Below are 11,022 nucleotides of genomic sequence, written 5' to 3' on the forward strand. Positions count from 1 at the left end.
GATAGATGAACCATCTTATCCATTAAGGACATCTAAGAAAGAGACTACAAGTCCTTCCACCAAGACTTCGATGAAAATGCCACCACTCAAAGGCGCAATCAAGAACCCAACGCCTCGCTCACACATATAGGCTGGCAAAAGCCAAGCCAAACCTCCATTATTCCATTAACGATACCCCAGGCGGCCCCCTCCCTTCCCTACGCTCTCAGTATCCGGATGTTTTGGTGATCGAGCCCGTACAAATGAGTAGAGAAGAATAAACGCCAATCCATGCAATGTTCTTGGTCTAGACAACCATTTTTCGAGTGAAGATAATCCGACTCTTTCTTGCTCAAACGCGGTAATGCCGGCGCACAAGCTCCAGTAAGATGAACGTTGGATACCTTTCCTAAGGCCCCCAAGCGTTTGCGCCCGCCATAGCTGGGTGCATGGGCATGTGTCCACCATTGCCGTATTTCTCTTGTATGCTCTGCAGCTGCTGCGCTGTTGTCGGGGTGGTGCCCCAGCGCTGTGGCTGCGGAGGACCCTGGCCCGGTGGAACGGGGATGGCATCAACGCTTCGCAGCAGAGCCACCAAACCATCAGCCTTGAAGCGCGTCTCTTTATATGTGCTTGCAGGGGGAATGATGCCGAGGAGGAAGTTGACCCCACGAGGCAGAGGTGGCAGACCGGGAGCCTGGCCAACGGGTGTCGCACCAGTGGTGGCTAGGTTGCGGCGTGCAGCATCGAGACGGCGACCTGCTGCGCCCTTGAGAGGTGATTCGCCCCTAACGAGCTTGCGAGGCTGTCCACCGTCGTCCGCGTCATCGAGAGGGCGCTTTGGTGAGTTCGTGACGGGCATGAGGTTTCCGAGGTGTGGGGAGTTCGCAATGCCGGGAGACGCGAGGCGCTGTTGTTCGGCTACGATCTGGGGTGGTAGCGCAGGCATCGGTTGCTGCTGCTGTTGCTGCTGCTCTTCGATGGAGGGCATAACCGATGGCATGGTCGCTGGCATGACGGGCTTCATCTGTGTGCGAGGCGAGATGATGTGACGGACGGAGATCGGGTCGAAGGTCTGGGTCGCGAAGCGCTGCGAGAAGCGGTGCAGCTGAGGATCTTCAGGGAAGAGAGTCGCCATGCGCTGCTCTAGCTTTGTAATCTGGGCCAGCTCGCCGAACTGGGCTTCGTAATCATGGAAGAATGCGAAAAGCGATTTAGCCCTGTGAACGGTCTCAGGCTTAGCCGTGAGCTTCCCAACGACTGTCTCGAAGACGGCACGAGCATCTGAAGAAGTTAGTAGGAGACCTTATGCGTGGACCTTGTCACTTACTGGTGGAGTCATTGAGCTTGATGAGATGCTTGATGTACTCCAATGCGAATTGCTCATCCTCGGGGAACAGCTTCATACCCCGCTCAAAAATCTTCTGTGCGGCTGGTTCCTGGTAGCAGTGATGCTCAATGAGCGCACTGGCGACGTAGGCTTCACTCAGCAGCTTGCCCTTCTTGCGAGCCTCGGTGAAGATGCCACGGAAGCCACCAATCTCGCCCCTGGGATCTCCTTTGCCCTGAACACGGCGCATAGCCCGCATGAGAGCTATCCATGTGTACGTGAGTGTCTTCTTAAGGTTTTGTGTTTGCGCATTGTACCCGGCGGACATGGCCTGGAGTTGAAGGGCGAAAGCGTCCTCTTTCTCCTTCAAGCGACGCGCAGCAACGACTTCGTCCTCGTCGTCAGCATCCTCGTTCTGTTGTGCGATTGCGCGGGCTGCTTCGTCGGCAGCCTTCTGTGCCTCGAACTGCTCTTTCGCACGGGAGATGGAGTGTTCCTCTCGCTTCTTGACTTGTGCTGTGAGATCGTAGATGGTGTCGAGCAGCCTCTGGTATGGCTCTCGTACAGCCTTGCCCTTGGCAACAATACCTGCTTGGCCATCCTCGAAATCGGTGCGTTGCTCGACCTGGTTGGCCTTCTTGAAGGCTAGGAGACAGCTCTCAGGGTTCGCATCGATGCCGTCGTTAAGGAATTTGTCGCCTTCAGCCTGAATGTTGTTCTCGTAACACCACTCAGCTGCTTCGTACCACAGTTCTGGCCAGAAGCGGAGGGCCATGAGCGCATTCTTGTACAGGTGGAGTACACGCTTATTGTACAACTCCCGGTTGTCTGTAGCACACTCAAGCGGATCGCTCTTCTCCCACTGGATCCAGTTCTTCCATAGCTTCACTTGGTTCATGTACTCCTCGTAGCCATCGAAGCCGGCGGCGGGTGGCAGCTTGGGTAGTGTAGTTCGGTTGACGCCCCTTGTGATGTTGTTGTCGAGGACGTTGATGGCGCTGCGTGCAGTCATATAGGCAGGCGAGGTTTCTTGGAGTTGTTTACGGCCCTGTCGTCGATGTTAGCCTCGTAAATACAAGGAACTGAATGCACTGAGGCTTACTGTAACCTTGTTCAGACTCGTCTCGAACCTGTCGTAGTCTCGCCAGATCTCTAGGGTCGCGTTGTGTGGTACTGAAACAGCCCGTTGGTATACCTTGCGCAGAGTATCCATCTTCTGCATGTCCTGCCAGCTGCTGCCACCGAGAACACCAGGCCCAGATTTGAGCATCTCGATGTAGTCAAGCCAAAGCTTTCCAGCGTGAACATCCAGACCGACTGAAGTAAGGACGAACTCGTAAGCTTGTGTGACGGTCTGGCGGTTCTGTCCATTTTGGTCAGTGGTAAGGTTGAAGCGGCGACGGATGAAGTCGATGTAAGCAGAGTAGATGCCAAGCCATTGGGCTGAAGGAATAGAGCGACCGAAGAGGTGTTCGACCCTTGGCAGCTCGTCAAGCTCCGTCTCAAAGGCAATGTACTCGACCCATTGCTCGCCCTAGACATGTTAGTACATCACATGAGATATCGCCAGTCCTGCTTACTGATGAAGGGAAGATCTTGAAGAAGCGCTCAAAGACAGCTCGTGCGTCGTCATGCTTGTGTCGCCTACGGTGCTCCTCAATTAGACTCAACCACGCTTCGATGTCACCACGCGGATCTTCAGCAATGCGATCTTCGAGAATACCCACTCGGTCCTGAGGAAGACGAGCCTTTGGTAGAGAAGCAGACATAGGAGCTGGAGTAGCTGGGGCTACAGACGGGCGTGCCGAAGCAGCAGTCATGACGTCGGGAGCACCTGGCTTAGTAGCGTCTGCAACAGGCGTACTGCCGTTAGGAAGAGAAGCAACAGAGGGAGCAGGCTCATTGACAGCGACAGAAGCAGAGATGGAAGCGGGAGCCTGATCTTGTGCACTATGTAACTGTACATCTGGGTTTGGGAGTGTATTGTTTGGAGAGTTTGTAAAAGATGGCTGGGGAGTCTCTGAAGCTCCAGTAGCACTCAGTGTAGCATTCGCCTCTTGCGGCTGCACAGCGGGCTCCTCTTCCTCGTCCTCACTCTCGTCGACAAAACCACCCACAGTGCGCGGTCGCTTAGACGGCGGCGCTGCGGAGCCTTCTGTGGAGGTCTGAGTAGGCTGAGGCTGCACCCCATTCTCGCCCTCGGCGTCGGCGGCCGGTGGTGAGTTTGCGCCAGACTCTGGCTGCATCGATGCCGACTGGTAGGACTGCGGCGAGTATGTGGCGGCGGGGTCGTACTCGTCCTGTCCAGCGGCAGCGTCGGGCATGGTGTAACCGGCTGAAGGGTCGTATTCGTCCTTTTGCGCCTCGAGGAAGGCGAGCTCAGCGTCGTCCGCCATAGCTGTGGGTGCGTGAGAGCTGTGGTGGGCTGTCAGAATTGATCGCAAAGTAATGTTGGGCGTTGTATTACGATATGCTCAGGCGCGGGAGTGTTGTGGACAATGGATGTCTTTGTCGCGTGGTTAGTGTCTAGAAGGAGCGTCGAGAGGTGCGCGCGAAAGCGGGAGGCGCGATGCAGGTCTCCACGATGCGTCGGGCAGGTGCAAAGGTCGCGCCGATATGTTCCAAGATGCGCGCGGGGGTGGAGATGATGCGCCGTTCGCCGTGGTTGAGGTGGGTGGGCGCGTTGTCGTGAGAGGAGCAAAGGTTGCGAGTCGGCGTTGCGGGCTTGCTCTCGGCGGAGCCTGTCAGCCTCGTTCTTGGCGCTAGCTCAGACGGCGGCGTCATCGCTCAGGTACCGAACACATAGCCACCATTCACCGAACCACTGGACGATTGACGCGCCCCTCCAACAATGGAAGTCTGGGACTCGCGGTGACACCAATACCTGACGCGCATTCGAGTATCTCCATTTCCGGCGTCGCGCCTTCACTCAACAGCTGCCTATAGACGGCCACCTCACAAAGCACGCCTAACATGAACCCGCACATATCACTCCCAAGGCCGACGGGCGGACCTTCAAACTTTGGCTCGACCCCACCGACACGGCGGAATGAGGTCAAGATGCCGCGCTTCTTCAAGCGCATGTTCAAATTCCCCCAGATGGACTTTGAAATGGCCATATGGGAGATCATGAGCCTGATAATAGCACCCAAGAAGGTGTTTCGACAGATATACTACCATGTATGTATTCCTGGTCTCTGTGTGAGGATATGTAATTAACAGCGCGTAGAAACAAACCACCAAGACATACCACCGCCCCGACCCGTCGTTTACATACCTACTCTCCTTCTTCCTGACCCTCACATCACTTGCATGGGGCTTCGCATACGCAGATGGCTTTACACAGACCCTCCACATAACCATGGTCTTCATATTCGGGCACTTCTTGCTGCTTTCGCTATTGATAGCGACACTGTTCTTCTTTCTAGTCGGCAGATTATTAGGCCCAGACAACACACTGCTACCTGGACGAAGGAGAGGACTGTACAACTTAGGAGAAGACTCGGGCAAGGAAGAGCTCGAGTTTGGATACTGTTGGGATGTTGCCATTCGGGCCTTTGTTCCGGTCTGGGTGTTCCTCTACGTTGTTCAATTCCTGTGCATGCCACTGATAGGCACACACCATTGGTAAGTCTTAAACTTTAAACCCAAGGAATCAAGATATGCGCTGACTTGCCTAGGTTTTCGCTACTCCTTTCAAACACACTCTACCTCGCCGCATTGAACTACTACTTCATCATCACCTTCTTGGGCTACAAGGAACTGCCCTTCCTCCACCACACTGAGCTCCTACTCGTTCCAGTCGCCGTTATGGCCATACTGTGGTTTGTGTCGCTGTTCAGCTTCAACATGTCGACACACTTTGCGCCGGTATTATGGACGGGAGCCAAGCTACGGAAACACGTTGGAGAACATTAAGAGGCCAGAGTATAAAAGGTTGCATATCTGCAACAGAAAGTGTCAGTGCGTCATAGTACAACAAGGCGTAGGATAATGACGAATGCATTAGAGTACCTCGAATACGGTTTTCAGTGATAATATCCAGGTCACAAGCGTGGGTAGTGGCAGACCAATCCCTACACCATACTCATATCTTGCGTGATTGGGATAATTGATAGTTACATATCCACACATCTACATATATACACGAAGAAGGGCAGTTATCAAACCCTCAACCCAAACCACCCCACGTTACTCTATGTACATAGTATACACTATCTTACAAGTTCCTCTTCTCAAACTTCTCTTCGTAACACTGAATGCGATCACCCACCTTGAAGTCCTCCCAGCCTTCAAACGAAATACCGCACTCGGTATCCTTGCGCATCTGCTCGACGTCTTTCTTCTGGTTCTTGAGCGACTCGATCACGCCTAATAATTTGTGTTAGCATATGTTTCAACTGCAACCCGAGTGAGGAATGACCTACCATCATGGACAATCTTGTCGCTACGGAGTACCCTAGCCTTGGAACCCCTATCAACAACACCGTTCCTGACTTTACTTCCTGCGACCTTCATCTTCTTCCTACCACCGAGGCCAATCTCAAAGACAGCTGCGATCTCCACTTCACCCGTCACCTTTTGGATGACCTTTGGTGCGAGCTTCTCGGATAGCAAGTCCTTGACGTTTTCGACTACGCGGTAGATGATGTTGCTGTCAAGAATCCTGACGCCTTTCTCTTCTGCTAGTTTGGCAACATGTCCAGGAATCGTGGTGTTGAAGTTGACAATATGTCCCTTTGCGTCGGCGGCGTGCGAGATGTCGAATTCGGAGGGTGCGCCAACACCGTGGCGGAGGATGCGCGTAGACACCTCTGTGTTTCCGAGTGCGGAGACAGAGTCGATGACTGCTTCAACAGAGCCAGATACGTCTCCCTTGATAATGAAGGAGACGACCTCCGGACCAGCCTCTTTCTCCTCAGCGACTTCAGCTTCCTCGCCATTCTCGAGAGCCTTGGCAGCTGCTTCTTCGGCCGCACGACGCTCGGCCTCTAGGCGGCGAGACTCGTTGATGGCTTCCATGTCGCGCGCCATCTGCTCTCTGTCGACCTTCTCGCTACGAAGATCGGTCACCGAGCTCGCGTGCTGTTCATCTTGTGCTTGTAGCACTTCGTCGCCAGCGATGGGTTGATCACGCCAGCCGTCGATCTCAACAGCCATGCCAGGCCCGACTTCCTTGACGACAGCACCAGCCTCGTTGCGTAGAGTACGCACGCGTGTCCAGGTAGTTCCTGCGACAAGCGTTGTTCCTTGGCGAAGGGTACCGCTTCGGACTAGGACGGTAGCGACGCGTCCAGATTTCTTGGTGGTACCCTCAAGAACCCATCCTTCGACGGAGGTAGCAGGATCAGCGCGGTGATCCAACATCTCCGACAATGTTGAAATGGCTTCCTCCAGGTCGGGAATACCCTGTCCTGTCTTTCCACTAACGCAGACAGCCTGGATGTCACCTCCAAAGTCCTCAATCTCGATACCGTGGCGGCCGAGATCAAGCTTGACAGCATCTGGGTCAGCTTGCGCCTTGTCGATCTTGTTGATGGCGACAATCATGGGGACATTCGCCGCTTGCGCGTGCTTGATAGCCTCGACGGTCTGGGGCATGACAGAATCATCCGCAGCAACGACCAAGACAACGATGTCGGTAACGTTGGCTCCACGAGCGCGCATCGTCTCGAATGCAGAATGACCGGGGGTGTCAAGGAACGTGATCTTCTTTCCGTTTGCGAGTGGCACACTGAACGCACCAATGTGCTGTGTGATGCCACCAAACTCGGTAGCCGCCACACTAGTCGAGCGCATATAGTCGAGGATAGTCGTCTTGCCGTGATCAACATGACCCATGATCGTGACAACGGGTGGTCGTGCAGGAAGCTCGGCGTAGGCCTCAGGCTCAAGAGGTGCTGCGGGATAGAGGTCCCCATCGTCTTCCTGTGCCTGGAAGATCGGTTCAAAGTTGTACTCCTGCGCGATAAGGCCAGCATGCTCCGAGTTCAAAATGTGATCATTCTGTACATCCTCAAACCCTAGCTCTTCCAACTTTCGCACAAAGTCCTCTACTCTCAACCTAAGAGCACCCGCAAGGTTGGCCACGCTGATGTACTCTGGTAATGAGATCGGTGTAGGACCGGCCTTTGCCGACTGCGCTGCCTTCTTCGCCTCAGCCCGTAACCGCTTGCGTTCTTGCTTGCTGACGTGTGGCCGGTCTTCATCCTCCTCCTCGTCCCGTTGTATGCGTCGGCTCCTGCCCTTGTTTCCGCCCTGCCTTCGCGCGGGCTCTTCGTATCGGTTCTTGGACTCGTCCGGCTCGTCAAAGGCAAAGCGACTTCGCCTTCTCTCGCTGTCCACGTCATTGCGTCGCCTGCTATCCTCTTCTATCTGCCATCTTGCCGACTGTTCGATGTCCATATTGCCCTTCGACTTCTGCGCCCAGGCTTCTGCAGCATCCGATATTGATTCCTTGTAACGTTGCGGCGGTGTATACATGGCCGTTTTCTGTGCTGGTTGTTCCTGCCGTTGAGGCTCGCGGAGCACCGGCTTCGATGGGCACATATTGCTCGCGTGCTCCTTCGATCCACAGTGGAAACATGTCCTCTGCGCGTTCATGTCCCTTGCAAGTGGTGTGTAGGGCTTCGAGGAGTTTGAGGCCGCGTTACCCAACAGCTTTGATATCTCGTCTTGATCCAGCATCTTTCTTTGCGGTGCAGGCCTGGGAGCCTGCGGTGATCTTCGGTCGTCTAATCCGAACGGGGAGCGTTCGGGCTGTGGGTCGTTTCGTCGTCTGAGGTGACTGGAGCCAAATGCCGGGGTGTTGACCTGTGGTCTCGAGTCCATATTGACGGTATAGCGATTCTGGGGCGGTGGTCGATGGTCATTGCCACGCTCGTTGCCGGTCGTCCTCCGTACACCAGGTGCAAATCGGTCTCTGCTCTGGTTCCGCCCTGGCCCATCGAAAGGACCGCCTCTGTTCATTGCGCGGCGCTCTGGTGGGAATTGCCGTGACGCCTGGGATTGAGGCGGCGGCGCTTGTGCTGCTAATGATGCTCTCATCCTATCTGCAGGCGACATGAATCCTCCTTGCTGCGGCTGAGGGGCGCTGGCGGCCAGCGCCTGCCGCATGCGCTGTGCCTGCGACATTGGCTCCTTGCGCTCATTGGCATCTTTGTATAGGATGGCCTCGGCCGACTGCGGGGCTCTGCTCGACGAGTTGAGTTGTCGTCGCTGTGTAGCGTCCGACGATGCAGCGAGCGTATTCGAGATAGCCAATTGACGAGTGGCGCAAAAGATGCAAACGTCGCGGGTTGATGAAGCCTGCCATTGTCAGTCATGGTACTTCTGTTAGTAATCGGCTTTGCTTTTCCTCACCCGAAGTCCACGCGCTCTCCGCATATTGGGCGATGTGGTGCGTGTTGGTTTCGAAGATGTTGGAGTGCATCAAAAGTTTGGAAATGTCCCGCCGACGGATCCTTGCCTCGCCCGTCGGTCCTAGCGCAGCGCCACCCGTGGACAGTTTGGGGGATTGGCCACACTTTGCAGCTGCACGCTTCGACTTAGAATTACTATCACGGACGCGATGCTTTTGACATCGGATGATACAATGACCAGAGTGGGCACAGTGTTCAGCCAATCGAGCAATGCACAAGTTCAACCGCCGTAATGTCGAGATACTTGGTACCATCTCGTCGCATCATTCAATAGAGGTATGGAAGATAACAGCTTATGATCATGATCCAATAATTCATCTACAACCAGCTTACTCCTTGGCTTCCTTCAACCTCAGCTTAACACCATCCGCGGGACATGTCGTCAAGCTGAGCCCATTCCTGACATAACCCATACCACCCTTCTCCTTCGGCTCCCAAGTATTACCAACACCCTCAATCGCCTCAAACCTCTGCATCAACCTTACAACTACATACCCAGCTTCTGTCAGGGCAAACTGCTGCCCGATGCAGATTCTTGGGCCGCCGTTGAAAGGAAGATACTCCCACCCACTCTTCCTTCCGTTCCAGCGCTCAGGTCGGAATTCTTCAGCGTCGGGACCCCAAAGATCAGCACGACGGTGCATGATGTATACACTGTAGTCTATTTGCATGCCCTTCTTGACGTAGAGAGGTGCTGTGCCATCTGGACCACCGCCCACGGGAAGGGTAGAATCCTTGAGGGCACGGCGACCATCAACAGGGACGACAGGGTAAAGACGCAGAGTCTCGTTCAAAACCCACTGCAAATAGTTGCAAGACTTCAGCGACTCGAAAGTAATGTTCTTGGGGTTCGAATAGGTGCCGAAAGTCTCCAACACAACGCTGCGTAGGGCGTTGTAGACTTCTGGGTGCTCTGAAAGGAGCATGAAAACGTACGACAGTAGCGATGCCGTGGTGTCGCGACCGGCTAGTAGAATTGATATCAGGTGTTCGCGAAGCTCGATGGGGTTGCGGGTAGATTCCGCAAGTCCATCAAGGAAGACGTATTTTTGCTTGCCATGCGACTTCTCCTGGATAGTACCCTTCTCCTTTGACAATGCGAGTTGGACGTAGTGGTCAATGAACTCGTGGCAGCGTTTGCAGTGGTCTTTGAACGTCTTGTCGTATACGAGCCAGTAGGCCTCTCCAAGGCGGCTAGCTTGGGCAATGGTGTTCTGCGCCTGGTCGAAGGACGTGGCAAAGTCTTGCTCGTTAACAGCCATTGGGGGCTTACTAGACTTGTAGTCGGGTAGTGATGCGAGCTGAGAGTCAACGCTCTCGCCAAAGAGGAACTCTGTGGCGCTGTCGAGCGTCAGGCGGAAGAAGAGCGGCTTTAGGTCTGTGACATCTGTCCAGCCGTCTGAGTTGGTAGGCAGTACGCGCATCATGTTCTTCATATGTTCTTCCTCAAGGTCCAAGTCGCTGACTTGGTCGCGAGCGAACTGTGGCCGAAGTAGTGACCTCGCATGCGCCCATTGCTCGCCGTCGCTGGAAAACTGCGACATGTCAGCGTCCAACGTTCTTGTCGCATTCCTGACAATACTACTTACAATGCCATGGCCGAGTAGTGGAGCAAAGTTCCCGTTTCGCCTTTCTCCTAATCCGTAGTCCTTGAATTGCGTGGCCAGTATAGCCTGGATGTTTCTTGGTTCCACTGTGAAGTATCCCTCTGCGCCCATGATTTTTTGATGGAATGTGTTGATGATCTTGCCTTCCCTCGCGCACGCATCATCGACGCGATCTTTCAAATACTGCGGTATACGGGATTGTTTGTCCGCCTTCATTATTTTGGCAACATTCTGGAGTCCAAGGGGATCGAATGGAGATTGCTTCGTCTCAGGGGCGGGCAAACAGCCCAATTGACGTGCTCTAGCAGCATGGCGGCGCGAGATAATGATCGAGGAGATGATCTTGTAGAGGACAAAAGAAACGCCAGCCCAAGCGGCTAAGAGGATGGAGTTGTGCATGTTGGTAACAGAACTATGTGAGGTGAACACGCAGCCGTGGCAGCTTTCGTCTGTTGGAGAGAAGCAACCTCTCGAGAAGAATTGACCCTGTTTAAGTATCTAGTTATAGAACTCAATCGCACTACCAACGCGCCAGGGTCCCTGTGGCGCTTCCGCTGCAGCAGCCATTCACGTAAACTGCCGCAAGGATAAAGAGGAGCCAGACCCACGAGGCGTACACATGTTTACGGGCGTTAGTTCCTCGGAGCCCCATCGCGCCCTGTTTGCACACGGGAGCGGATAGTTA

At 54.4% G+C, this 11,022-nt stretch overlaps 4 protein-coding genes across 4 annotated transcripts; 1 reads left to right on the forward strand and 3 right to left on the reverse strand.

The window, feature by feature from the left end:
• Positions 1–388: 388 nt before the first annotated feature.
• On the reverse strand, positions 389–3,705 carry J4E90_000663 (uncharacterized protein; the record flags this gene model as incomplete). Its single annotated transcript, XM_051430259.1, has 4 exons — positions 389–1,263; positions 1,310–2,357; positions 2,412–2,843; positions 2,890–3,705. 4 exons carry the CDS (start codon positions 3,703–3,705, stop codon positions 389–391), a joined length of 3,171 nt encoding a protein of 1,056 aa, XP_051295746.1.
• Positions 3,706–4,282: 577 nt separating this feature from the next.
• J4E90_000664 (uncharacterized protein) lies at positions 4,283–5,227 on the forward strand (the record flags this gene model as incomplete). Its single annotated transcript, XM_051430260.1, has 3 exons — positions 4,283–4,489; positions 4,539–4,936; positions 4,990–5,227. 3 exons carry the CDS (start codon positions 4,283–4,285, stop codon positions 5,225–5,227), a joined length of 843 nt encoding a protein of 280 aa, XP_051295747.1.
• Positions 5,228–5,528: 301 nt separating this feature from the next.
• Positions 5,529–8,695, reverse strand: J4E90_000665 (uncharacterized protein; the record flags this gene model as incomplete). Its single annotated transcript, XM_051430261.1, has 3 exons — positions 5,529–5,680; positions 5,737–8,617; positions 8,672–8,695. The coding sequence occupies 3 exons, from the start codon at positions 8,693–8,695 to the stop codon at positions 5,529–5,531; spliced, it is 3,057 nt and encodes a 1,018-aa protein (XP_051295748.1).
• A 364-nt stretch (positions 8,696–9,059) lies between these two features.
• J4E90_000666 (uncharacterized protein) lies at positions 9,060–10,736 on the reverse strand (the record flags this gene model as incomplete). The annotated part of the gene is made up of 2 exons (XM_051430262.1): positions 9,060–10,265; positions 10,320–10,736. The coding sequence occupies 2 exons, from the start codon at positions 10,734–10,736 to the stop codon at positions 9,060–9,062; spliced, it is 1,623 nt and encodes a 540-aa protein (XP_051295749.1).
• Positions 10,737–11,022: the final 286 nt, after the last annotated feature.

The sequence above is a fragment of the Alternaria incomplexa genome (genome assembly GCF_024043165.1).
Source record: "Alternaria incomplexa strain BMP 0042 chromosome Unknown scaffold_1, whole genome shotgun sequence".
Classification (NCBI taxonomy): domain Eukaryota; kingdom Fungi; phylum Ascomycota; class Dothideomycetes; order Pleosporales; family Pleosporaceae; genus Alternaria; species Alternaria incomplexa.